The sequence below is a fragment of the Peromyscus californicus genome, unplaced genomic scaffold, assembly GCF_007827085.1.
Source record: "Peromyscus californicus insignis strain IS unplaced genomic scaffold, ASM782708v3 Scaffold_5__1_contigs__length_169319896, whole genome shotgun sequence".
Taxonomy (NCBI): Eukaryota; Metazoa; Chordata; class Mammalia; order Rodentia; family Cricetidae; genus Peromyscus; species Peromyscus californicus.
Genome location: NW_026294573.1, coordinates 12,543,076 through 12,571,059, shown reverse-complemented (window position 1 = coordinate 12,571,059; position 27,984 = coordinate 12,543,076). Strand labels below are relative to the sequence as shown.

The 27,984-nt window shown below is 51.6% G+C and overlaps 1 protein-coding gene across 9 annotated transcripts; it reads right to left on the bottom strand.

Annotated features, from left to right (window-relative positions):
* On the bottom strand, window positions 1-27,962 carry Fblim1 (filamin binding LIM protein 1). 9 transcript variants are annotated; one of them, XR_008213943.1, is made up of 10 exons: window positions 25,523-26,008; window positions 21,613-21,664; window positions 20,946-21,207; window positions 14,948-15,132; window positions 13,935-14,052; window positions 10,686-10,855; window positions 9,582-9,760; window positions 8,180-8,297; window positions 4,654-5,859; window positions 1-366 (listed from the first exon to the last, which is right to left on the bottom strand). XR_008213943.1 is itself a non-coding variant. In XM_052718347.1 (10 exons), exons 4-10 carry the CDS (start codon window positions 21,187-21,189, stop codon window positions 5,746-5,748), a joined length of 1,128 nt encoding a protein of 375 aa, XP_052574307.1. In that variant the 5' UTR covers window positions 21,190-21,207; window positions 21,613-21,664; window positions 27,521-27,565; window positions 27,850-27,901; the 3' UTR covers window positions 3,405-5,745. The 9 variants fall into 9 exon arrangements, 8 of the variants coding, with proteins under 8 accessions (XP_052574303.1, XP_052574307.1, XP_052574305.1 ...); XM_052718347.1 differs by lacking the exons at window positions 1-366; window positions 25,523-26,008 and adding exons at window positions 27,521-27,565; window positions 27,850-27,901 and having other exon boundaries at window positions 3,405-5,859; XM_052718343.1 differs by lacking the exon at window positions 4,654-5,859 and having other exon boundaries at window positions 25,523-26,010.
* Window positions 27,963-27,984: the final 22 nt, after the last annotated feature.

The window sequence follows — 27,984 nt, the reverse complement described above, 5'->3', positions numbered from 1 at the left end:
TCTCACGAGAAAGATTTATTTGTGGGGGAGGTTGCCTCTGAGGGAGGGTAGAGGGGAGGCAGAGACAGAAAGACCAGGAGAGAGAGAGTGGGCTATGATGGTGAGGACCTTTTAAAGGGCAGGAGTGTCACATTGGAGGCTGGTGATGATGTGGCTGCTGGCACTGAGTCGCTGAAGGCGGGCTAGGACTAACACGTGTGCTTGTGTGTGAGCTCATGCATACCATGTGTGCAGCAGCCCTCAGAGGCCAGAAGAAGGTGTCAGATCCCGTGGCACTGGAGTGGCAGGCAGAGGCTTTGTGGGTGCTAGGAACCGAACCCAGGTCCTCTGCAAGGGTGGCATATAGTCTTAACCATCTCTCCAGCCCTAAAAATTAAAACAACAAGAAGAACCAAGGTAAGAGCTACAGGAGAAAAGTGAAAGGCGGGGCTGGAGCGATGGCGCAGCGGTTAAGAGCAGGCGAAGACTGCTCTTCCAGAGGACCCAGGAACAATCCCCGGCACCCACTTGGTGGCTCACAATGTCTGCAACTCCGGATCCAGAGGATCTGATGCCCTTTTCTGGTCTTTCAAAGCACCAGGTGCACAGACATGCATGCAGGTAAAACACCCATACAGGTAAAATAAAAGAAAAATAAACTAAAAATAACATAAAGCAACCTTCAGGGTTTTTGCCTGAAGGTTTATTTATTTGGTTTGGTGTTTGGAAATATGGTCTTATGTGTCCCAGGCTGGCCTCAAAATCTCTACAATGAGCTTGAACTTCTTCCTGCCTCTATCTCCCAAGTGCACCACCACCCCTGGTTTACAGTTTATGTGGTCCCAAGGCCTAGGTTGATGCATGTTAGGCAAATACACTGATAACTGAGCCACATCACCAGCTAAAGTGACCTTCTAAAAAAAGATTTTTCAGTTGAATTTGGACATCTATGCTGCGTGCATGATGGTTTCTGGAATACTCCATGGCATGGATGTTTCTGAGGTGTGTCTTTCAAGGAGTTCTTGGAGATGTCACTGGACATCTCTGACCCTGAACCCCTGTGTAGCCTTGGGGAGTCTTTATTCTACCTCTTAAGGGATGCTTCCTTGTTGATGAACTAGGGGCATTAACAGTAGTACTACTCTGAGGATCTCACACCCTCCCCCAACCCTTATGTTCTCCATTTATTCCCCATCTCCACCTTCTTGTTATGGTGCATAATTAGATGTATTTATGTATGTAGATCCACACATCCCATATCTTGCAAGCAGAGAACAGAGTACAACTTCCAGGAGTCAATTCTCTCATCATTAGGGATTTGAACTCTGGTTGTCAGGCATTGTAGCAAGAGCCTTTGCCCACTGAGCCAGCTTGCAGGCCTGAGGAACCTGCCTGACTCCATTTTGAAGGCAGGAGTCATTATGCTGTATTTTTTAAAAATAAGTTTCTATTTATCATGAGAGTTGAGTTGCTGTTTCCTGGAACCTGGCCTTCCCCAAACCTTAATTTGTGTTGAGAATACCCTTACCCTCCCTGACCCCGGCCCCTCCCTACTCACATGGTGGGTGACCACATTATTTTAAAGATTTTTTTTTTTTATTTCCTTATTGCCCCATTGTCTCCCTTCTGTAAAACTACTTGTGATCTTACTCCATAAGAGGGACCCAAGAGAAACTCAAGAGAGGCTGGATAGATGGCTCAGCAGTTGGCACTGGCTGCTCTTCCAGGGGTCCTGAGTTCAATTCCCAGCAACCACATGGTGGCTCACAACCATCTGTAATGATATCTGGCGCCCTCTTCTGGCCTTCAGGCATGCATGCAGGCAGAACACTGTATACATAATAAGTTAAATAAAAAAAAAAAGACATAATAAATTAAATTAAAGAAAAAGAAAAAAAGGGGGGCCCAAGAGATGGATTTGGGGCTGCTCTCTTTCCCCTGATTTAGGAGGCAGTTGCTGGCCCAGTTCATGGGTGCACTCCAATAAAAATCAAACTTGTTACAAATTTCGCTCAAATGTGGTAGTGGTCTTATTCTGGCTATTGGGATTAACAGGTCCTTGTTTGTTTTGGGAACGTGTTCTCTCTGCATATTTCAGGATGGCCTTGTACGCCTTCCCCTTCCCTCTGACTTCTGGAATTTCAGGCATGTGCCACAGACACTGCCCCTCTTTACACCCTTTGAAAGTAGCTCTGGCAGACCTGGAATTTACTACATCCTCAAAGATGACCTTGAACAGGCTGGGGAGATGGCTCAGTGATTAGGAGCACTGCCTGCTGTTCCAGAGGCCTCGGGCTCAGTTCCCACCCATGTGGCAGCTCACAACTGTCTGTAACTCCAGTTCCAGGGAATCCGACACACTCACACACACGCAGGCAAAACACCAATGTACATAAAAAAGTTAAAAAAAGAAAAGAGAGAAGACCTCGAACTCTAGGTCCTCCTGCCTCCGCTTCCGGGATTTCTGGTATGCACAGGCTTGCTTCACCATCAGCTGATCCCTTCCGATGGGGCAGGCACATGCTAGTGAGGTCATACTCCAAGTACCTGGGTGTGGCCTCAGGTGAGAGGGACCCTGGAACAGGACTATGGGAAAGTTCAGGGCGCTAAAGCAACTCATGCTCGCGCTTTGTTCGGGGTTCAGGTTGCTAGGTCTCACTCTGGGGTTCACTGGTGCCTCCCGCCCCCAGCAGGTGAGAGTCTGGGCCAGTGAGGGGCTCAATCTCCAGCTGTAGGTCTCCTTTCAAGAGAACGCATTCCTGGGACAGGTGGAGAAGTTTCACGGCTACGTCACTCTTCTGCGATGTTTTCTCTCTCCGCCTTTCTGCGAGCGGCTGCCGTGGATGTGCCTGAGGAGCGGTCTGCCCGCCCCACGCGCAGAGAAGCTGGTGAGACGCCCGAGCACCTTGGCACCTGGGTACCACAGCCAGTTCGTTGGCCCATGCTGCCCCCTAGTGGCTGTGAGCCGCATCTGCCTTGGTAGAGCCCAGGGGCCCACAGCGGCAAAGGGCAGGCCAGACTCCCAGGACCCCCAAGCGAGGGAATTCATGTCCTTCAAAGGAGTCCCGGAGCAAGTCACCACTCTACCAGCTCCTCTCTCTGTTTGTGGGTACCAGCTTCAATTCACGTACATTTCGTTTTGGTGCTGGGGCTGGAAGCCAGGGTCTCAAGTACATGCTTAATGTACTCAACCCACTGTGGTACACCTCCAGCCTGCACCTATATTAAAGACAGCGGCTCGTGTAGCTCTGGGTTCGATCCCTGGAAACACAACCCCAGAATACAGGCGGTGGAGACAGGGGAAGCGGAAGTCAAGGTGATCCTGGACTACACAGGGAGTTCACAGCCAGCCTGGGATACACAAGACCCCATTTCACACCAACTAAACCCAAAAGGAAAACACCCCCCCCCAAACAAAAACAAGATGCAAGGAAAGAAAACATTTAATTTGTTCTATGTGCATCTTAGAAGTTACAAAGCACAAAGTGATCTCCCCCCTTTTACATTTCTATTACTTGTGGACTGTATGCATGTGTGCGCAAATGTGTATCCGTGGCGTGCATGTGTAAACCAGAGGACAACTTATGGGGAATGGTTCTCTCCTTCCCTGTGGGTCCCAGGGATAGAACTCAGGTCTTCAGGCTTGGTGGCAAGCACCATCACCAGCGAGCCATCTCGCCAGCCATAAAGTGAATTTCCTTAAAAGGAAGAATGCTCTGGGTGTGGCCTCATGGAGGCAGTGGTCATGGGCAGCCTAGCTGCAGGGCCTGGCTGAGAGGTACAAATGGGAGGCCAAAGGGAGATGCCTTTCCCTGACCTCATCAGAGAGAGAGAGAGAGAGAGAGAGAGAGAGAGAGAGAGAGAGAGAGAGAGAGAGAGAGAGAGAGAGAGAGAGAGAGGAACTTGTGAAGGCTGTGGGAAGGAGGCTCAGCCCCACTTTTATTCTCTAGCAAATCAAAGGCACTTAATCCCTGTCTGTGGACCACTCACAAAAGCCCACAGCAGGGCCAGGAAGCAGGTGGAGGCTGCTAGCCACCCTCCTGCTCCTCCTGACCCCATCTCTACTCCAGCATCTGCTCCAGAGGTAGGAAGGCTGGGTGGTCACTACTTCATGTTCCTATGCATCTGTGATTTTTTTTCTTGGAGACACAGTCTCTGAATGTAGCCAAGGCTACATTCTATGAATTCTATGAAGACCTGGCAGGCCTCAAGCTTCTGGTAGTTCTCTAAAGCACTAGGATCATAGATGTGGACTGCCAAACCCAAGCTACTTAAAAAAAAAAATACAGCATTTCACTGTGTAGCCCTGGCTGCCTTCAAATGCAGAGATCCATCTGCCTTTGCCTCCCAAGTACTGGGATTAAAGGCATGTGCCACCACACCTGGCTAAAGGTTTTTTTTTTCATGTGTATGTGTTTGTGCTTGAGTATATGTGCATCTCATGCATGCAGGTGCCTGAAGAGACCAGTAGAGGGCACCAGATCTCCAGGAATTGGAGTTACAGGTCAAGTACTTATGAGCCTCATGTGGGTGCTGGGAAATGAACTCTGGTCCTTCACAAGAGCAGCAAGTGCTCTTAACCACCGAGCCATCTCTCCAGCCTCCGAGTTGCATTCTTTTTTGGTTTTTCAAGACAGAGTTTTGTTATGTAGCCCTGGCTGTCCTGGAACTAACCTTGTAGATCAGGCTGACCTCAAACTCTGAGATCCTCTTGCCTCTGCCTCCCAGGTGCTGGGATTAAAGGCGTGTAACTGCTGCCCGGCTCCGAGTTGCATTCTTTTTTTTTTTTGGTTTTTTCGAGACAGGGTTTCTCGGTGTAGCTTTGCGCCTTTCCTGGAACTCACTTGGTAGCCCAGGCTGGCCTCGAACTCACAGAGATCCGCCTGGCTCTGCCTCCCGAGTGCTGGGATTAAAGGCGTGCGCCACCACCGCCCGGCTACCGAGTTGCATTCTTAAACATTTATGAACCAAGGGAAGATATTTACTGATTTCACTCCACCAAAAAAGAAAAAAAAAATAGAAGAAAAATTAAAAGATTTCTTTTCTCCAAATCCAAAGAATGTTTTTCATCATTTAAACTGAACTCACTCTGTAGATCAGGCTGGCCTGGAACTCATAGAGATCCACCTGCCTCTGCTTCTGAAGTGCTGGGATTAAAGTTGTATGCCATCATGCCCAACATAAATTTCTCCTTTCCCTTCCTTTCTTCCTTCCTTCCTTTGTTTCTTTGTTTCTTTCTTTTTTTTCCAAGACAGAGTGTCTCTGTATATCCCTGGCTGTCCTGGAACTTGCTCTGTAGACCAGGCTGGCATAGAACTCAGAGATCCGCCTGCCTCTGCGCCCAGCCCCAGCATAAATTTCTAAATTTTTAAAATACACTTTCTACGGTAACTGGGCAGGCACACTTGGAACAGCTCAGCTCAACACGCTCAGCTGGTCTCAGCACCTTCTGCTAGGCAGCTAAGCATCATGGTCAGAGATATGGGCATCATCCTGAGACCTGTCCCCACAAATAGGTCAGGGCTAGCACTAGAGAGGAACCAGGGTCCCAATCTCCTGGTGAGGGGCCTTCTGGTTGGCGGAGTCGGAAGAGTTGAAAGTCTGGGTGGGGGGAGCTGTGTACCAGGAGGCCAAGCCCCAGGGTCTCAGGCTCTTGTGTCTAGACGCTGTGGACTGAGCGGTGTGCCCAGTGAGGCTCATAAGGAAAGTATGCAAGGAAGGCTGAGTGAGGAAACCATGTCAGGGAGAGGCCGGGCATGGGGGTTCTTAGCAGCACCCAGCAGCACTCCGCTTCATGTGGCAGGGCTTGCAGAAGAGATGGTTGTTCAGCGGGTAGCAGCCTTGGTCGGTGGGCTCCACAGACAGAAGGACACTGCAGTCCTGGGGAGACAGAAACACGCGGCTCCATTCCCGCACAGAACCTGCCCAGGTGACACTCAGCTCTTCCTCAATCTCTCTCTCTCTCTCTCTCTTTTCGGAGACAGGGTTTCTCTATGTAGTAGCCCTGGCTGTCCTGGAACTGCCTTTGTAGACCAGGCTGGCCTTGAACTCACAGAGATCCACCTTCCTCTGCCTCCTGAGTCTGGGATTAAGGTTTGATGCACCACCACCGCCCGGCTCCTCTTCTTCATTTTGAGACAGGGTGTTAAAGCTGACGCCAGCATCAAACCATGTAGCCAAGGATGACTTTGAACTCCCGATCCTACACCCAACTTGGCTTTGATTGTATCCCAGGCTGTCCTGGAAAACTCAGTGTACCCCAGGCTGTCCTGGAACTCTGTGTACCCCAGGCTGTCCTGGAACTCAGTGTAGCCCAGGCTGGCCCCTTCCCACCTCAGTCTCCCAGTACTGGGAAGGACAGGTGTCTGCCACCATGCCCAGCTTCAGTTTTCTCAACTTAAATGGGAACAATAAGCCGTCTCCCAAGACGTCATTAGGATTTAATAAGGTGATGCATATGACAGTCTTTTATAATTAAAAAGCACTTTCCACTTATAAAGATGTTGCCACCCTTCCAATAATGGCAATAAAGACATGGTCCAGAGAGCCAGCAGGAATGGTGAAGGATGCCATGGGCAGGACATGTAGACACGTCCCTTCTGCGAGAGTCAGAGCTCAGTTCTGGTCCAGGCTGCTGTGGTTTGAGTTTTCCATATGTGGGATTTTTCATTTGTTTTTAGGGGTCAGTTTAAGATAGGGTTTGATTTAGCTGGGCAGTGGTGACAGAGGCAGGTGGATCTCTGTGAGTTCAAGGCCACCCTGGTCTACAGAGCGAGATCCAGGACAGCCAGGGCTACACAGAAAAATGGTGTCTCAAAAAAAAAGAAAAAAATATATATATGGGTTAATTCAGCCCAGGCTTGAGCCACCACGCCTGGCTGGGCCTTACCTATTGACCTGTAACTTCCTGGAGTCCAAATCCTGACTCACTAGGCAACTTCGGTCAAAGTGACCGTGGACAGGAAGTAGGGTTATTTGTTCAGCCAAGTTTTTAGAAATGCCTGGTTCTGAGGGACTCTTATCAGGGCTCTCGGACTAATAACAGCACTTCATCTTCCTCGTGGGTCTTTCAAGGTCCAGTATCAGTTGTACAGACCTTGAACTCTAATTGACAAAGTTAGATTATGTATGAAGCAACCAGCTTCTCTGCCAGTGTCCTCTTGGCTCTCCATTATCTTTTAAAATAAATACAAGTGAATAAAAGCTTGGAATTAGTCGTGGGCTGATTGAGAGATCCTATTCTGGGACTCTCCATGAAGGTGGAGCACGTAAAAACCACCACCGTTGTCTTCCTCACCAGAGGACAGACAGAAAGCTCAGCACTACAGGGACGCAGTGGGAAGACTAGGTCCAATTCCCAGCGCCAGCATGACATTAACAACTGTCACTCCAGTTCCCAAATACCCAGTGCCCTCTTCCGTCATTCGCCAGTATGTACGCACAGAGTGAACAGACAAAACATCTCATGCACATAACATAATTTTTTTTCCCCAATGAGGTCTTTGGCCAAGGTGGTGGCGCATGCCTTTAATCCTAGCACCTAGGAGGCAGAGGCAGGCAGATCTCTGAGTTTGAGGCCAGCCTGGTCTGCAGAGTGAGTTCCAGGACAGCCAAGGCTACAAAAAGAAACCCTGTCTTGAAAAACCAAAAAAAAAAAGAAAAGAAAAAAAAAAAAGATGAAGAGGTCTTGGTTGGAGAGGTGGTTCAGGAGTTTAGGGGACATATTGCTCTTGCAGAGGACCCAGGTTTGATTCCCAGCTCCCACATGGTGGCTCACGAATCTTTTTCTCAACCAATTTGCTTTCAATTATGGCATTTATCATAGCAACAGACAATGACCCATGCCAGGCCAACCAGGAACCTTCTTGGGACAGTACGCCCCTCCTAGAGTGGGGTCCTACTCTCGTTCTCTTGGGGCTTCTAATGATATAAACCTGAACCATCTGGGCCCATGTGCTGTGCCAGCCCTCAGAAAAGCAAGTAATAGAAGGACCAGAGGTAGAATGGTGGCCTCGGGGTCCCACCTGCTGACAACGCTGTCCCCACCATGAGCACAGTCTCTTTCCACAGTCAGTGATGTGAGCTCACACTGAACTCTAACAGGGCCTGGTGTGTCCTTCTCCACTTTTCCTGGCCCCTGCTGAGGGCAATGAGCAAGGGAAGGCTGCCAAGTCCTTCCAACCTCCTCAGCTCCACTCACCTCACAACGGTAACAGTTTTCATGGAAGTTCCTTCCCATGCACTCAATCTTGAAGACATCCTTCCCGTCGCCGGGGATGATGGGATTCTCACAGATGCTGCACATGGGGGCAAATTTCCTAGAGGGAGGGGGAGCACCGGGAATGTCAGCTGCTCACGCTGACAACAAAATCAGCTGGTGGAAACGGGGTGGCCCCAGTTCACCTCCCAGAGCGCCTCCACCCCCCCTCCCCGGGTTGCTAGGTGACAGAATCTGCAGAGACAGCCACAGATGTCTACCCTTCCTGGCAGAGGCGGGAGGAGGGATCAGTGCAATGAATCTAGCTTCCCAGAGTGCAATTAGCCGAGGCAGTAATTGTCAGGAATGAGAGGAGTGTTAGTGGGTCCGGCCACCCACTATCTCGTACTTTGCTTAATTTAAAAATTTTTAGCATATTTATTCAGTTGTATGGGGAGGTTCAAGGACAACATGCAGGAGTCAGTTCTCTCTCTACTTTGTGGGTTCCAGGGATTGAACTCAGGTCATCAGGCTTGGTGGCAAGCTCCTTTATCCACTGAGCCATCTTGACAGGCTTATTTGCTTATTTTTTGTTCATCTATTTTTGAGACAGGGTCTTACTGTATAGCCCTGGTTGGCCTGGAACTTGCTATGTATGTAGACCAGGCTGGCCTGGAATTCAGAGATCTGCCTGTGAGTGCTGCTGTTTGCTTATCTTTTGAGATAGGGCCTTATTCTACATTTTCAGGCTGACCTCAGATGGGCAGCACTAATCCTCCTGCCTCCGTCTTCACGGGGAGGGGACACAGCCTAGGGTCTGAAATCCGGGCCCCAAGTCAAGTCCTTTTTACTTTCTTAGGTTGTCATATAGACCAGGCTGACCTTGAACTTGCTAGGGTAGCCAAGGATGACCTTAAGTTTCTGACTCCCTTCACCCCTACAGTGCTGGGATTACAGATGTGTGTCACCATGGTGTGTTTCTGTGGTGCTAGGAATCAAACCCAGGGCTCTGTGCACGCTAGGCAGGTACTCAGTCAACTGAGCTACACCCCCAGCACCCAATTCAAGTCCTAGATGGAAGCTTCATTGCCCCTTGGTTACTGTGTGCCTCGGTTTCTACTTCTGGTAAAGTGCACTCTTTCTTTGTCCTCCCTGGCCGTAAACTCTGAGGACTGCATGGAGGACGTCAGATGATGAGCCTGACGGAGTGCAGGGACTCAAAGGGAGTCGCCTCCAGCAGATGCCCCATGAGTTGTGTGGAGAACCCGAGAGGAAGATGGTTTCTCTCGGCACAGAAGCTGTAGGAAGTCCTGGCCTGGCCCCCAGCCCTGATGCCGGGGCCAGCGTCCTGCCCCGAGCCCTGCCCCACCTCTCCCAGTCCCCCAGCCCCAGGCTCCTTTCCCACCTGTAGAAATCAGTCACGCAGTACACCTGGTTCTGGCTGTCCAGTGCAAAGCTCTCATCCCCGATGCACCGGGCGCAGGTCACACACGTGAAGCAGGGTGGGTGGAAGGCCTTGCCCAGGGCCCGGATGACGTGGTCTCGGACCACCTCTCCGCACTTGCCACACTTCTCCAGAGTGTCCTGGGTCAGAGAGCCGCCGCTGTGTCAGCCAACCCACAGACATGCCTACCCTGAGCCACGAGGTGTGTCCAGCCCCTCCATGTCTTTGTCTCTCCCTCCCTCCCTCCCCCCACCTTCCCTTCCTTGTTTCTTTCCTTCTTCAGTACTAGGGATTGAATTCAGGGCCTTGTGTGTGCGGGGTAAGCACTCTGCCACTGAACTACACTCAGCCTGAGAAACTACCTTCTTAACAGCTTTCCAGAAAGTCCCCCCCCCTTTTCTTTTTTTGCTAGTTTTGAGACTGGGTGGCATGTCACTCTGTAGCTAAGGATGACCTTGAACTCTGGAACCTCACATCGTCTTGAAACAAACAAACCTAACTCTGAAAAGAACCTGGAAAAGGTAAGGAACTGCCTCCTCCCCCAGAGCCTGCAGAACTAGAGAAGGAGGCACCTTGACTGGATCCAATGACCCCCATAACTAAAAGAGAGAAATGGGCGTCGCTTGAAGCCACCAAACCGTGGCTCAGTTGCATACTGAATGCTCCCCAACAGCCCATCAGGCCCGGGCTCCAGGGGGCGCTGTGAGGAGGTGGTGGAGCCTTTAGGAGGCGGGGCCTAATGCAGGGCTGTGTAACTGGGGGTGTGGCGTGGTCCCGTCCTCTTGCTTGCTGGCCGCGAGGGGAGCCAGTTCGTCCTGCCAGAGGCTCCCGCCAGGACGCACGGCCTCACCACAGGCTCGCCTTGGCAAGGCCATCTTGCTACGAACTGGCACCTCTCAGCCCTACCTATTGTCACTGCGGGGACGCTGACACACAGAGCAGCCACAGGACCCGAGTCCTGCTGCAGCTTTCTCCCTTTCCGACTCTCAGCTGCCTTCGCAGTGCCCCTCCTCCGAGGAGCTCGAGGTCAGCGTGTGGAGCTGGGGGACTACAGGCAGCGGGTACCTCGTAGCAGGGTTCGCACAGGGGGCGCCCATCCTTCTGGTAGAATCTCTGCCCGGCGAGCTGGCGGCGGCAGGTGCGGCAGGTGAAGCACAGGGCATGGTACTGCCTCTTCATGGCCTCCACAGCCAGCTCTCGAGGGGACACGGGCTTGTGACAGAAGCCGCAGACATCTGAGGAAGGGAAGACACAGGCTGTCACCGGCCCAGGACGGCAGTACCCAATCACCACCCGGAATATGATGCCCAGTGTGCCCAGGGCCCGGCCTCAAAGCCTTCCTCAACTGATAAACATAGAGGGTCGCGATAAGTACCAGGAAGGAAGGTGAATAGCATCTGGGGGGCTGTGGTGATACCAACACCCAGATGATCCTGATTCAGGATCTATATGTAAAAACTGACGTCACAAGAGTTCTAAGAGAGGAGCTGTTAAGAATACACACTGCTCTATAGAGGACCTGAGATTAACCCCCCCACACACACACACATTAGTCAGCTCACAACTATCCATCACTCCAGGGATCCAGTACCCTCTTCTGGACTCCCAGGGTAATGCACGCATGTATACATATGAGAGTACACACGACACACTCATACACATAATCAAAAACGATAGGCACAGTAGGGCTTCGTGGCGCTTACTTCATGGTGCACATCCCAGCTCTCGGGAGGGCAGAGCAGGCAAATCTCTGAGTTCAGAGCTAGCCTGGTCTATAGAGCAAGTTCCAGGAAAGCCAGGGCTACACAGAGAAACCCTGTCTTGAAAAGCCAATAACAACATATTGCTCTGGAAACCAGGGTGTTTTGAAACTCAGAGATTCTACCTCTGCTTCTTGAGTGCTGGGATTAAAGGTGTGCACCACCATGCCTGGCTGAAATCAATCTTTTTTTTTTTTAATTTATCTTTATTTTATGTGCATTGGTGGTTTTGCCTGCATGTATGTCCATATGAAGGTGTTGGATGCCCTGGAACTGGAGTTACAGACAGTTGTGAGCTGCCATGTGGCGCTGGGAATTGAACCTGGATCCTCTAGAAGAGCAGCCAGTGCTCTTAACAACTAAGCCATATCCCCAGCCCCCCTAAAATAAAGCTTAAGAAAAAAAATACTAAGAGATTCCGGTGTCGGGTATGGTGGCTCACACCTGTACTCCCAGCATTCTGAAGGCTGATGAAGGTGAACAGAGTTCCAGGCTAGCCTGGGTTATACTGTAAGACTGTACCTTTTTAAAAAAAAAAAATCAATTTTTATGTCAAAATCTAGTGGAAGTCAAAAGACAAATGACGAACTTAAAAATCATTTGCCCTTGTGCCTTGGTGTGTGGCCCAGGAAAGAGGACACTGCGTTAGACACAAGTGTGTCCTCAGTGACTGGGGCAGGACCTGAGTAAGCACGTCACAGCTCAATTAAACAAGGCGCACGGTGCTGTCGAGGCTTCTAGAAAACAGCTCAGCCCTGCTGGTGGGCGCACGTAGGCTGGGATGACTAAGGAAGGTGATTTGACAAAAATAGGAAACTCAAAAACACCAACCTTTTTATAGGGCACTTCCCCTTCCAGGAATTGACCCCAGAAAACCCCGCACACGGTGAAATGGCCCAGTAAGGTGAGTCAGCTCCGTGCAGTTACGGCAAGAAACCACCTACAAATCCATCAGGAGGCGGCTGTGTAACCCACCACACCTATGTTCTTAAGAGGGCGCCGCACAGCTTTACAAAAAGGGCGAGGAGCTGCTGCGCATTCTGATGAGAAACCCGCTCCGAGATGCCCTGGGAAAGTCAGCAAGGAGGAACATCCCTGTGGCTGCTACAGACAGGACCCCCAGTCCTTTGGGGCAAAATTAGAAACGTGTGTGTGTGTGTGTGTGTGTGTGTGTGTGTGTGTGTGTGTGTGTGTGTGTGTGTGTTTGGGGGGTGGGGTGGGGTATGGAGAAACAAGGTCTCACTGTGTAGCCCTAGCTACGCTTGCTGTGTAGACCAGGCTGGCCTCAAACTCAGACATCTTTCTATCTTTGCTTCATAAGTGCAGGGAATAAAGGCGTGCATCACCATGCCTGGTTGGCTTTGTTTTTTGTTTTTTTTTTTCCTGTAGCCCAGGGTAGCCCCCAACTTACTATGTAGCTAAGGATGACCTTAAACTTGTTCTTTAAAATATATTTTATTATTTTATATGTATATGTATTTGCCTGCATGTATATCCGTGTATGACATGAATGTCTGGCAATAGAAGAGGGCACCAGATCCCCTAGAACTGGAGTTACAAACAGTCATGAGCTGCCATGTGGGTCCTGGGAATTGAACTACAGTCATTTAGAAGAGCAGCCAGTGTTCTTAACCTCTGAGCCGTCTCTCCAGCCCCAACCTTAACTTCTAATCCTCCTGCACCATACACACAGGCGTGAAATAAACAAGTGAAAAAAGGACTGAAAAACCTTAATTTTTGCTTATTGATTGGTTGTACGTACCTGTATACTGCATGCCCACTTTGTGTGGTGATCAGGGAATAACCTGAGAGTCTGATTCACCACGTGGGCCCCAGGATAGAAATGAAGTCATCAGGCTTGGTGACAAGCCATTTTGCTATACATCTCCCACAACGAAAAAAGAACTAAAAACAGAAAGCTGGGCACGGTAGCTCACATCTGTAATCCCAGCATTGAGGCTGAGGCAGGAGGATTGCCACAACCTTGAAGCCAGCCTGACTTCACAGTGAGATCCAAGCCAACTAGTGCCAGCTACAGAGTGACATCCCATCTCAAAAAAAACAGAAAAATATTTTTTAAAGGTGCCTATGATCTTGACATGCAGGAGGCTGAGGCAGGAGGATCTCAAGTCCAAGGCCAGATTTGGCTAGAAAGAGACCTTGTCTCAACACAGACGAAGGTTTGGGGATGTCGTGTGCGCACGGGCGTAGAGAGTGTGCTTTTCATGGATGAAGCATTGGCTTCTCTCCGCCATGCCACAGAAGCCAGGCACAGTGGCACACTGTGATCCTAGCACTCAAAAGATGAGGCAGGTGGAACACGAGAAGGGCATCCTCGGCTACATGTCGTATGCAAGGCTAACCTGGACTACACGAGACCCTATCTAAAAACCAACAACAAACCAGGGGCAAGCACATGGCAGCAATGGACATTTAGTGGCTGCACACTGTACGGGCAGTCCCTGTCACGTGAGCAGGGGGTGCCTGCTCCCCACTACCCATGAGAAGCCCATTCTGGCCGCAGGAGACCAGGAGACCAGGCCCGTGGCCATACCTGTGGATGCCTCTCTCTCTGGAAACGTGACAGGTTCTTCTGGAGGAGGAGGTAGCTCCTCTTCCGAGGGTCTGAGGTGACTGGGCTGAGGCCGGACAGAGGATCCCTTTGGTAGAGCCTGTGGGGACACAGATTGAGGAGATAGGAGAGGGGTCAGCTGATGGGGACCCCACCGGACCCTCCCAGCTTGGCTCTTTGTCTGGGTGGCTCCAAGTACAATTAGTCCCATTGTACAGATGAGGAAACTGAGGCTGGAAATGCAAGTGTCTTGCCTCTATAGCGTAGCAGGAAGGTTACCGTGGCAGCAAGAGTCAGGACCTCCCTGCTCCTTGCCTAGGGCTCCCTCTACCAAAGTGGTTTTCTCATGCTTTCTAAGTAAACACTCTATCACTGAACTAACTATATCTCCAACCTTTTTGCTAACTTTTAGTTCAGACAGGGTCTCACTAAGTTGCCCAGGCTGGCCTTGAACTCACTTTGTAGGCCAGGCTAGGCCTTATGATCAATCTGCCTCAGCCTCCTCAGTGTCTGGGATTATGGTCCCACAACCATCAGACCCAGCTTGACTCCTGTTTCTGAGAACATCTCGAGGATGATGTGTCCTTCCCATCAACACTGAGCTGGAGGTGACATAGACCTTGACCCAGGACACCACTCACATCGACAGCCCTCTCTATGAAGGGCAGAGGATTAATTGGCTTCTTATGCAATGTGGAGATTTGAGTCAGAAACAGCACATGTCTTGGAGCAGAGTGGGTAACTAAGGAACAAAGTAGGCGGGGGTGGGGGTGGGGGAGTGGGGGGGTGGGGGGTGGGGAGGGACACGACACGTGTCTCTCCACGGACTTTGAAAATCCCAAACAGTTCCTACCAGCTTTGGGATTTGGAAGAGCTTTGAAGACCGACTGCCTTGAAGCAGAAGGGACCAAACCACACCCATCTTGATAACGCTGGGAAGGCCCAGGTCCCCACCCACCCAGGGGGCCGAGGAGGCTGGGGGACACTAGCAGTACCTGTGGTAGGGGCGGAGGTGGGGGCGGGGGCAGGTGTAGTTGTTCCAAGTCGGAAATGAGTGATGTCCCAGTCAGGGCAGGAGGCTCCTCTTCTGGGAGAGGCAGGTAGGCCGAAGGCGGTGGGGGAGGAGGCGGGAGGAGGTCGAGGTCCTCATCATTCAGGGAAGGAGGTGGGGGAGAGCATCCTACAGCGGAAGAAGACATGGGTTGCCCAGAACCCCCACAGGGCACAAGGTCTACTCACCCAGAAGGCCAAGCAGCAGTGTAAAGGCTCAGTCTGGCTCCAGACTTTGTCCCACCCTGGGCTGCTGCCACTGGCTTGCTGGGGGTCCTTAGGCAAGAGCGTCAACTGTTTGGGTCTTAAATTTTCCTTTGGAAAGTGCACAATGCCAGGTGGTGGCACACACCTTTAATCCCAGCACTCGGGAGGCAGCGGCAGGAGGATCTCTGAGTTCGAGGCCAGCCTGGTCTACAGAGTGAGTTCCAGGACAGCCAGGGCTACACAGAGAACCCCTGTCAGGGTGGGGGTAGTGCAGGATAAAGAAAAGAAGAAGAAAGCTGGGCACGGTGGTACTACACTTGGAAACTGAGGCAGGAGAGGTTGGCTTGGGCTCCATGACCCTTGTCTATAACCCCAGCATTGGGTGGAGAGGCAGGAAAAGAAGGAACAGATTAAATCTTGATGACCAGTTGAAACTGGATCTGGAGAGGTAGGCTCTTCCTACTTCCATGTAGGTTCCTTTGTGTGTGTGTGTGTGTGTGTGTGTGTGTGTGTGTGTGTGTGTGTGTATAAGCTAAGCAAGCACTCTACCAACCCAGCTACATCCACATGAGACAGCACACAGAACCTCAGGTCAGACATGGCACAGGACCATCCCACTACCAGCACAGGTAGCGTGGGCTCCCCTGAGTGAACTCTGTGGTGGAGGCTGGAGCGGGAGATTTAGGGCCTTGGATCCTAAAGACTGCTTGTTGGGCAATGGCTTCTGTGTCGCTGGGGGATAGAGGAGGGGCAGGCTTGGCCACCACTGCCATAGCCCATCATCTTCCTCTGTTCACGAACCACCATCACCACCAAGATCACAGACTGCAACCAGTAGGGTGCCAGGTCCCTTCATGAAGGTGACAAGGTATGGGTGGGGCCAGGGTAAGAGGGGTCTCAGGAAGGAACTGTGATGGCTACTGTCACTGTGAGGTACAGGACGAGCACTGTTAATAGTGGCCCAGTGAGGCCGGCATGGTGGCACAGGTCTTTAATCCCCAGGGCATGGGAGGCAGAGGCGGATGGATCTCTGTGAGCTCCAGGCTAGCTTGGTCTGTATATTAAGAACATATACCACAAGAAAACTCACAGCACCAACTAACCTGGGCTCACAGGACCTCACAGAGACTGAACCGACAACCAGGAAGTCTGCATGGGTCAGTACCTAGGCCCTCTGAATATGTGCTAAATGATGTAACTTGGTCTCCTTGTAAGACTCCTAAGTAGGAGCAGGGGTTGTCTCTGACTCTGTTGCCTGCTTTGGGGACCCTTTCCTCCTACCAGATTGTCTCATTCAGTCTTTTTAAAAAATATATATATTTATTTATTATGTATGCAGTGTTCTGTCTGCATGTGTCCCTGTAGGCCAGGCGAGAGCACCAGATCTCATTACAGATGGCTGTGAGCCACCATGTGGTTGCTGGGAATTGAACTCAGGACCTATGGAAGAGCAGCCAGTGCTCTTAACCTCTGAGCCATCTCTCCAGCCCCTCATCCAGCCTTAATAGAAGAGGAGGTGCCTAGTCTCGTTGCAACTTGATATTCCATAGCTGGCTGATATCCATGGGAGCCCACCAGTATCTGAAGAGAATCAGTGGAGGAGGGCTGGGGTGGGGAAGGGGAGAAGGAGGTGGAGGGGAGGGAGAGGAAACTTTGGTTGGGATGTAAAAACAAATAAATAAACAAAAACAAAACAAAACAAGAATATGTTTAAACAAACAAAACCAACCAATAACCAAACAACCAACCAAAGAAAAACAAACAGAAAAGGAAGAGGAGGCAGAGGATGGACCATCGAGGTGGCTTCGTGGGAAAGAAACTTGCTACGAAGCCTGAAAACCTGACCTGAATTCTTCGGTCCTTAGGACCCAGAGGATGGACAAGAACAGTCCTCCAAGTTGCCCTCTTACCTGTGGCATACACATATACACATACACATATACATAATACACATATACACATATACATAATGTGCATATACACATACATACACAGATACATACACATACACATACATACATACACACAGATACACATATACATACACACACACATACACATACATACATACACATGTACACATACATACATACATACACATATACACATACACATACATACACATATACACATATACAAATACACATACATACACACATACACACATACACATATACACATATACATACATACACACATATACATACATACATACATACATACATACACAGATACATACACATACATATACACACACATACACATACATACATACATACATACACACATACACATACATACACATATACACATACATACATACACAGATACATACACATACATATACACACACATACACATACATACATACACATACACACATACACATACATACACATATACACATACATACACATATACAAATACATATACATACATACATACACATACATACATACACACAGATACACATATACATACACACACATACACATACATACATACACATGTACACATACATACATACACATACACACATACACATACATACACATATACACATACATACACATATACAAATACATATACATACATACATACATATACATACATACACACATACACACATACACATACACACATATACATACATACATACATACATACATACACACACATACACATACATACACATATACACATACATACACATATACAAATACATATACATACATACATACATATACATACACACACATATACACATATACATACATACACACATATACATACATACATACATACATACATACACACACACATATACATACATACACACACACACATATACATACACACACACACACATATACATACATACACACACACATACATACACATATACACATACATATACATACATACATACACACACATATACACATAAATAAAGGTGGAGGAAGACGATGAGCACGGAAGGACAAAAGCCAAGTGCAGAAAGCTCTCGACTTCCGGAGCCTGAAGCCCTGGGCTCTAGCACCAGGCCCATGCCCAGCTAATTCCCACAGTCACTTCTCTGGGGTCAGACTTCCTAGCCCACCCCACCCCTCCCCAGGGCTGAAGGGACCTTACAGATGGATGTGTGTTCTAGACTGGGGCCCCAAATAAGCAGCAGACGGGCAGCATCATGGGGTGGGGGTGCCTGTTTAAACACAGATGGCTGGGGGCTGGGCCACCTCCAGCTCCTGGTCTAGGGCCAGACTTAGATCACTGCTGCAGGACGGAAGTCTCACCTCCCGACCACAGCAAGTGTCCTCTACTCATTCAGAGCATTGGCAGGTTCGGGGTGAGGCTGCGTGGAAGGAAAGCTCAGCTCTCCTCCCTTCTCCCCCTTTTCTGTCCCAACCCTCCTTCCTCAGCCCCCCAAGAGCTGGGATTTCAGGCCTGTGTCTCCACACCGGGAGGGAGAAAAGCTCCCACTGCGCTTGGCAACAGTCTATCGTACATTTCAAAACAGCTAACAGGACTCTGAACGTTCCCGCCACAAAGAAATAAGCATTTGAGGCAATGGATACGCTAATTACCTTAACTTGATGATAACATGCTGTCTACAAGCTGTAAAACATGATACAGTACCCCATAAACATGGACAATTACCACGGGTCAGTGAAAGTGTATTTTGTGGGACAGTGCCATTGGTCAGTGGGCAAAGGTGCTTGCTGCCAAGCCTGCGGACCTGAGTTCCATTCCCAGGGCCTACAAGGTGGAGGGAGAGAATGGACTCCTACAAGTTGTTCTCTGAGCTCACATACAAATGCCATGGCACACATACGATAAATAAATGTAATTTAAAATGAATAAAAAAAGGGGACTGGAGAACTGAAGAGGCTGAAGAGGTAGCTCAGCATTTAACCCATGTATTGCTCTTTTTTTTTTTTTTTTTTGGTTTTTTCAAGACAGGGTTTCTCTGTGTAGTTTTGCACCTTTTCTGGAACTCGCTTTGGAGACCAGGCTGGCCTCGAACTCATAGAGATCCGCCTGGCTCTGCCTCCCGAGTGCTGGGATTAAAGGCGTGAGCCACCGCCCGGCCCATGTACTGCTCTTACAGAGGATTGGAGTTCAAGTCCCAGAACCACATCAGGCAGCTCATAGCCACCTGTAGCTCCAGTTCCAGGGGATCCTACACCCTCTTCTGGACTCTGTTAGTACTGCACTCACGTGCACAAACCCACACACAGATACACACACACACACACACACACACACACACACACACACACACACACACACACGAAACAGATCTGGGGTTGGTGGCCTGGCTTAGAGGTTAAGAGCACTGGCTGCTCTTTCAGCGGACTGGAGTTCAGTTTCCAGCACCCACATGGTGGCTCACACCGGTTACCGGTCTGTAACTGCAGTCCCAGAGCTTTCAGCCTTCTCTTCCGGCACAGGCAAACACACTCATGTACATAAAATAAATAAATTAAAGAATAAACAAATGTTTTTTTTTTTTGTTTTTTGTTTTTTTGTTTTTTCGAGACAGGGTTTCTCTGTGTAGCTTTGCGCCTTTCCTGGGACTCACTTGGTAGCCCAGGCTGGCCTCGAACTCACAGAGATCCGCCTGGCTCTGCCTCCCGAGTGCTGGGATTAAAGGCGTGCGCCACCACCGCCCGGCCATGTTTTTGTTTTTAATGAGGACTGGTGGGGTGGCTCCATGGTTAAGAGGGAGCTCTGCCATTTCAGGGGACCCAAGTTTGGTTTCCCAGCACCCACATCAAGAGGCTCCCAACTGCAGTTCTAGGGATCCAACACCCTTTTCTGGCCTTCACAAAGACTATATGAGCCGGGCGGTGGTGGCGCATGCCTTTAATCCCAGCACTCAGGAGGCAGAGCCAGGCGGATCTCTGTGAGTTCGAGGCCAGCCTGGACTACCAAGTGAGTTCCAGGAAAGGCGCAAAGCTACACAGAGAAACCCTGTCTCGAAAAACCAAAAAAAAAAAAAAAAAAAGACTATATGCACATAGTGCACATATAGAACAGCAGACAGGCGCTCAGGAAACAGATGCAGGTGGATTTCTGTGAGTTGGAGGCCAGCCTGGTCTACAGAGTGAGTTTCAGGACAGACTGGGCTGCACAGAGAAACCCTGTCTTGAAAACCCATAAATAAACAAGTAAATAAAAATAAAGATTCACAAAGTGTAATAACCACCCAGAAACGCAGAAAAAATGCAAACTAAAGCCTCAGCTCCAGCTTTGAGGTGGGGCCCAGCTGTGTTGGAACAAGCCCAGAGGTGACGAGGTGTGACTGACCCGCTGGAAGTGTGGGAACCTGGGAGCCACGCTCTATGCAAGCTTGTGAGTCAGGATCCAGCTTTCTCAGAGGCACCACAAGGCTGTGTCCTCTCCTAGCTAGAACTCACTTCTGTCTGGGACAGTGAGCTGAGGAAGTTCAGTAATCAGGGAGAGGTGTGAGGTGGCTCAGCCCATAAAGTACTTAACGCCCAGTGTGACAGCTGGAGTTCAATCCCTGGGATCCTCTCCTGCTTCTTTCCTCCCACTGCTCAGGCTTTCCTCTCACCTCCGCATGTCTCACACACACACACACACACACACACACACACACACACACACACACACACACCACACACCACACACCACACACCATAGCCCCGAGCCTGCCTTTTCCTCCCTGCCTTGGTTCTGTCTCTGTCCTGGTCCCCTTAGGGCCACTCTTACCTCCATTGGAGAGCCGGGGTGGGGCTGCAGGGGGCGAGGCAGTGGTTCTGCCAGAGGGTGTCCAGGTATTGGGGTTCCTGCTCAAGCCGGCCCCAGGGGTCTTCGTGGGAGTCTCCCAGGGCCGGGCAGGTCGAGCTTCACAAGCTGCCTGGCCCACTGCCTCAGTCACAGCCACGTCACGGCGTGGGGGCGCCAGGGTGATGAACACAGAGGAGGCCACCCTCTTCTCAGGCTTGGAGGCCATGATCGGCTTCTGCTGGGGCTGGGGGCACAGGGGTTCTGGTTGACAGGGTACCCCGCTGGCCACAGAACTTTCTCAGAGCCTCCATGCTCTCAAGAGAAACCTCGCTGTACTGGTGGGCCCAGCCCAACACCCAACTCCACCAGACAGGACTGAGGGAGGAGAACAGTGAGTTCTAGGCCAGCCTGGGTTGCACAGCGAGAAGGGAAGGGAGGTAAGAGGGGCAGGGGACAGCCTTCAGAGAGGCCAGGTGGCCACCAGGTGGTCAGGTCACAGGGGCCCACACACCCGGCAGGCCCCTCCCAGTGGCCTATGGACAGCCCTGCAGCGACTCAGAGGTCACCTTCCCTGGCCACCTCCTCCAGAACCCAGCCCAGGCAGCTGACAGAGGCAGGCTCTGACACCTGGCAACTGCCCCTCCCTCACCTGAGATACCAATTCTGTTGGAAGACAAGGTCCAAGGTTCAGGCCAGCTCCACTGAAGGAAACAGGGAAATAAGAGGGATGAGATTAAAAAAAAAAAGTGACCAGATGAATAAAAGACACAGGACCTACTCTGTTCCCATGCTGCCCCAAGCACCCAACAACACCCTGTTATCACCCAATCTTGTGGGTGAGAAAACTAAGACTCAGAGATGTCAAGTCCCTTGGGTCACACAGCACTGGAGTTGGCATTTTAGCCCAGAGCCATGCACTTGACTGCTCAGTTCTTTTCTGCCCTCTCCATTCAGCCCCCAAACCAGCACATGCTTGGCTCTGCCTCAGGGTAGAATTTTTACTCTGTCCCATTTCCAAAACCATGCCCTGCTTCAGGACCCCGTGTGTGTGTGTGTGTGTGTGTGTGTGTGTGTGTGTGTGTGTGTGTGTGTGTGTGCGCGTGCGTGCGTGCGTGTGTGTGTGTGTGTGTGTGTGTGTGTGTGTGTGTGTGCATGAGTCTGTAGATGGCTGGTCTCCTACCCACCTCCTAACCCTAATCTTTCCAGAACATAAATCTGATTGCTTCTCTTCTGCTTAAAGGCGTTTTTGAAGCTGGGCAGTGGTGACACACGCCTTTAATCACAGCACTCAGAAGACAGAGACAGACCGATCTCTCTGAGTTCGGGGCCAGACTGGTCTACAGAATGAGCTAGAGCTGTTACACAGAGAAACCCTGTCTCGAAAAAACCAAAAGACAAAAAAGGAAAAAAAATTTTTTTTTGAGACAGGGTTTCTCTGTGTAGCCCTAGCTGTCCTGGAACTCACTATATAGGCCAGGCTGGCCAAGAACTTAGAGATCCACCTGCTTCTGCCTCCCAAGTGCTGGGATTAAAGGCGTGCACCACCACCCTCAGAAGGATAAAAAAAAAAATGTCTGAGCTTCCGTGGCTTCAACCTCCCCCAATCCTGCCCATCTCTCGGATGTTGGGGAGGGCCTTGGGACCTTGTTCATATAAGGTACATGCTCTACCACTGAGCCAAACCCCAACCCACCTCAAGTTATTATTATTTTATTATTTATTTTTGGTTTTTCAAGACAAGGTTTCTCTTTGTAGACCAGGCTAGCCTTGAACTCAAGAGATCTACCTGCCTCTGCCTCCCTGGGATTAAAGGCGTGCACCACCATGCACCTGGCCCCTCAAATTATTTTTAACCACTTAGCCCTTCCTTCCCCAAGACTGTTTTTCTCTGTTGGAGGATCCAGTCAGCTTTCCCCTTTCTGTTCCTACAGAGTTAATTTCAGCTCTCTGAGATCCAGTTCAAACCTCACCTCCTCCACGAAGCCTCCCCTGACTCCCACCCTGGGGCGATCTGTGGCTTCCTCGGGGGTGAGGACAGCTTGTCCCAGGACCTGCTGGCTCACTATGCACGTGTCCGAGACCCTCAGGTCACCTGGCCTGCCTTCAGCTGTCCGCATCAAGAGTCAGAAAGCAGTTTACAGAGCCGGCGTGGAAGCACAGATCTGGGCAGAGGAGGCACCTTCATTCTGGGAAGGGCAGGCGGTTCCTGAAGAGAGCAACCTCCGGGGCCCAGGCCTAGGTGGGTCACTGTGGGTGAACTGGCCACGGAAGTCCTCCCTGGCACCCAACCATAGTTCCCATGGCTAAAAATGTGTTCTTTATCTCCCTTCCTCTTTCTGTGTGGGCCACCACAATACGACTGAAGCCCGGTCGTATCGGGACGGAGTATGGTAAGTCTCCAGCAGTGGGGCTGGACCATGGGGGGAGGGGGCGGGAAGCCCCAAGAGACGCTAACAGCTGACGTGGACCCCACGTGGTCACGCACAGGTTCCCCTCTGATTCTCAAGGTGCATCAGCCTCCATGGACTCTCCTGCTGGCTGACAGGGGAGAAAAAAGCCCGTAAAATGGCTCTGGGGGCACCAGGCGTGATAGTGCATGCTTTTAATCCTAGCTCTCCAAAGGCAGAGGCAGGTGGATCTCTGTAAGTATGAGGCCAGCCTGGTCTACATAATGAGTTCCAAGATAGCCTGGGCTACACAGAGAGACCCTTCAAAAAATATATATATATTTTTTTTTGCTTTTCGAGACAGGCTTTCTCTGTGTAGCTTTGGAGCCTGTCCTGGAACTCACTCTGTAGCCCAGGCTGTCCTCGAACTCACAGAGATCCGCCTGGCTCTGCCTGCAGAGTGCTGGGATTAAAGGCGTGCGCCACCACCACCCGGCCAAAAAATATTTTGAAGCCAGGAATGATAATACACACCTGTAATCTCAGCACTCAGGGGGCTGAAGCAGGAGGATTTCCATGAGTTTAACCCAAGCCTGGGGCTACATAGTTAGACCCACAAATAGAACTTATTTTGTAAGTGGTCTTCAGAATTAAAACAGAAACCCTGCCGGGCGGTGGTGGCGCACGCCTTTAATCCCAGCACTCGGGAGGCAGAGCCAGGCGGATCTCTGTGAGTTCAAGGCCAGCCTAGTCTCCAAAGCGAGTTCCAGGAAAGGCGCAAAGCTACACAGAGAAACCCTGTCTCGAAAAAACAAAAAAAACCCCAAAAAAACAAAAAACAAAAAAAAACAAACCAGAAACCCTAACAGTGACCTTTATAAAGCCAAGAGCGCAGACCTCAGACCTCAAACCTCGGCTGTAGAGAGGGTCTGTCACAGGGTCCCAACAAGAAGCTAAGTGCATTTCCCTGGCCCTCCAGCAGGCTTGGAATCCTATCACAGAATCCTGCAACATGGAAGTCCATGGGCATCCTTGGACTTTTTCTTCCCTGGACCGTACAAGCCTCCTCCCCCACCCCAAGCTCCTCCCCTTCCCCCAAATGACCCAATCCAGATCAGTTTCTTGCAGTCAACACATTCTAGGCGGGTCCCCTGGGACAGGCTGTGGCTCTTCGGGAACCCTCCCCACCTCCTTCCCCCCCTAGTCTGACCCCCACTCCATTCTGCCTGCTTTCTCTGAAACATCCAGCATGGAGGCCAGATGTTCACAGCTGGGCAGCCATACCCGCCCCTATCGTTGTCAAGCAGCCCTGGGGACCTCGGGCCTGTGGATGGAGCAGCGCTGGGAATTTCAAAGCCCTGTCAGGTCCCATAAGGAAAGCCTGCTGGCGCTTCCCTCTGGTCCCACCGCCCCTGAGTTCACCCTGGATGGGGGGAGGCGCTGTATGACAACTTCCCAGCCGACCCTCCACCCCCATCCTTCCTCCCCCGAGGGCAAATCAGACACCCAGATCCAGTTGGGTAAGCGGAGAAAGTAGGAACAAAGGGAAGGAAAGTCATTTCCTGTCAAGAGGAAGGAAGGAGGCTGAGAGCCGGCCAACCAGTCAGCCAGGGCCGGCTTGAGGCTACAACCCCTGGCAAGGGATGTGCTGGCTGCCTGGAGTAGTCCCCTCGTTCCTAACCCTTTGCCCACACTTCTAAAGCCACCTAGGAGTCACTTCTAAGCATCGCCCTTTCACACAGCCCCACAAAGCATCTAAGTTTGGGGCCAGAATTAAACTTTGCTGGAGGAGAAAGGGAGAGTCTATGTCCCCACTCACTCCCACAAGACACCTTGCAGTCTCAAAAGGGTAGGGGGTCTCACCTTCTTTCCTACTCTAGAGAAGGAAGAGGCACAGAGCTGGGTTCTCCCCCGCCATGGCTCGTACTGGGTGACCTTGATACAGTCGCTCAACCTCTCTGGGCCTGGTGTTTTAGTCATCAAGTAAAGAGAAATCTGCCCTGGAGGGTGGCTGCGAGGAGACCAGCTGGACATTCAGCCCAGGAGGGCAGGCGGAGCCCTGGGGCTGGAGGACAGTGGTCTCCATTGTTGAGAGCAGGAATCTGGGCGCTGCCCAGCCTGTCCCTTGGGACCTCAGGTCTGGGCTAGAGAAGAGGGAGTAGCTGCACACACCTTGGGGATCGTCCATTCCCACACCGTGCCAGGCCGGGCGAGGAGACCCCAGGACCCTCCTTCGCCTCTCCTGACTGGAGCTGGGAACAGAGCTCCAGGGCCATGGGAGCTCGGGAACCCCCCACACCCCTCGCGCACGCCCTGGAACAGCAGCGGAGCGGGGCAGCTGGCCGGGTCACTGCGGCAATTATAATTCAATCCATGTGCAGAACGCTGTCCTTTGTGCAGGAGCTTCCGCCCTGCTCGCCCCGTCCCACTTCAGAGCAAGGACATGACCCCACCGTGCCGGACCCGCACTCAACCTCCTGGAGTCCCCCAAAGCTGAAATCCTGGGACTCCCAGGGACAAGAGAACACAGTGTTAGTACTGTGTTAGTACGCCCCGAGGCCCCCAGCAGCGCCAGGCTGGGTCCAGCGCGGTGGCCGAGAGTTGCCCATGCGGCCACCTGTGGGTGACCCTGCCTGGGGCGCACGGCTGGGACCCCCACGCCGCACCCGCTTACCTGCTGCGCGCCCCATGCCCCGGCCTCCGACAGCGCTGCGCCTCCGCCCCTCGCTCCCGCCCCGGCCTCCCTCCGCCCCGCCGCCCCGCGCGCCTTACCATAAAAGGTGACGCTCGGGGAGGGGGCGCGGGCTCGTCCTACCTGCCCCCCCACCTGCGGCCGCGCCCCCTCCTTTTGTTCCCGCCACTCCTCCCCCTTCCCGTGGCTCCTCCTCCTCCGTTGCCCACCCCTACCGTGCACTCGGGGGATCCTTAGCCACCGTCCCCCTAGGTCACCTGGATGAGCGGCTCCACCTGCCCCATCTGGTGGGGAGGGGTACTTACACCCAGTTGGCTCTGAGATCCTTCAGGGTCCTGAGTGAGGCTAGACGCACGACCTGGGGCTGTTACCCCATCTCCCTAAACCTCAGGTTCTTTCATCCCTAAAAGGGGGTCCCCACTGCCCACATCTTCAACTTGGTCAGGAGTTAAAGCCATAATACTAAGAGAATCAGGAGCTAACATAGGCTGGGGGTGTGGGGGCTTTTTCAAGGAATGCCTGGGGTAGGGGGTCCCCAGAGACCCCAGTGAGGCAAGTCACCTGGGTCTGTTGTCCTGGGCTGTCAGTGCCTGTTTGAGCCTATTAATCCTGGATCTCAGGTCCTACAGTGGGAGGAGGCCCCAACAGGAGACCAGGGGGAGACAATCATGTCACCTGTTTGCTTCCTGGCCCTGTTACTGGCCCCTGGAGAAGTGGAGCCCTGCGCTCTGAGCCCTGAGCCCTGGGGCCTAGGTTGGGGCTGGGCCGGGCTGCCCAGGTCCCCAGAGGCCTCAGGACATTGCTGGGGAAAGGAATCTGGGTCTGATTCCCAGGCGAGCTAGCAGATTGTTCTTTTGATTAAAGCCACAATGGGGGAGCGGGGCAGGGGAGAGTCATCTGGGGGGCAGCCAGGCAGGATCGGGTCCCCTTCTGTAGCCCACAGCCAATCACTCCTCAAAGTGGTCCTGGGATTGCTGCTGAAGGGACCCCCACCCCGGGAGGTCAGAGTGGGGGTGCCTTGGTGCTCAGCTGCATCCTCCCCTTCCCCCTCCCCACGGAGCCCCACACCCCTATAAGAGCCCGTGTGTCACCAGCTTTTTGCATCTGGTTCTTGCCGCCAGTGTGGAGGAACACAGACAGTCCTACAGCAGGGCCATTTCTAGAAGCTTCCCTTGTGCCCCTTTCAAACCTTCATTTAACCCTTCCGGACTCAACTCCAGGACTGATAGGTCTCACCCCACAGACCAGACGCTGAAGCTGGTGGGGATCAAGGGTTGTGCAAGGGACAAGGGGCAAGGGGCAAGGGGCAAGGGGCAAGGCTGGATTCAGGCCAGACCAGAGGGCACCCCTCAGGCCCACGGATCTGCTAGTCCCAGAGGCTGGACCGCTGCCACCGTCCCCAGATAAGAGCCAAGGATGGAGCCCGGTACTACATGGAGGCTACCCGTGCCCAAGGGCCCCTGAGGGACGTTCCCAACCTGGCAATGTGGTCTCTGTAACAGGTGTGAAGACTCTTACAGCCTCTGTTGGAAAAGGAGGGTGCCACATGCAGGGGTTCAGACACTTCTAGCTGCAGAACCTCAAAACCCTGGTAAGTCAAACGGAACCAGCCCGTTCTCCGTACTTCCACCCTATTCCCCAGTCTACCCATCTACCCCACCGCTCCATCCAGTGGGACAATGAGGCACCGAGGGGTTGACTTAAGGTCTTACCCAAGGTCAAAGGGACTAAATCTAGGACCCCAGCTTCCCTGCATCCACTCTATGCTTGGGAGACAGTATGGGGGGATCCAGCAGCTACCACTCACCGGCTGTCCTGCACTTCTGGCCTCTGTTTCACCTCCTCCTGCTGGTCCCAGTTGGGGGACTGGCCTGGCTAAAAGTCGCCTGCACCAGCCTTGGTATCAGTGGCACCGATAGGCAGGTGCCAAACTTCCTGCAAT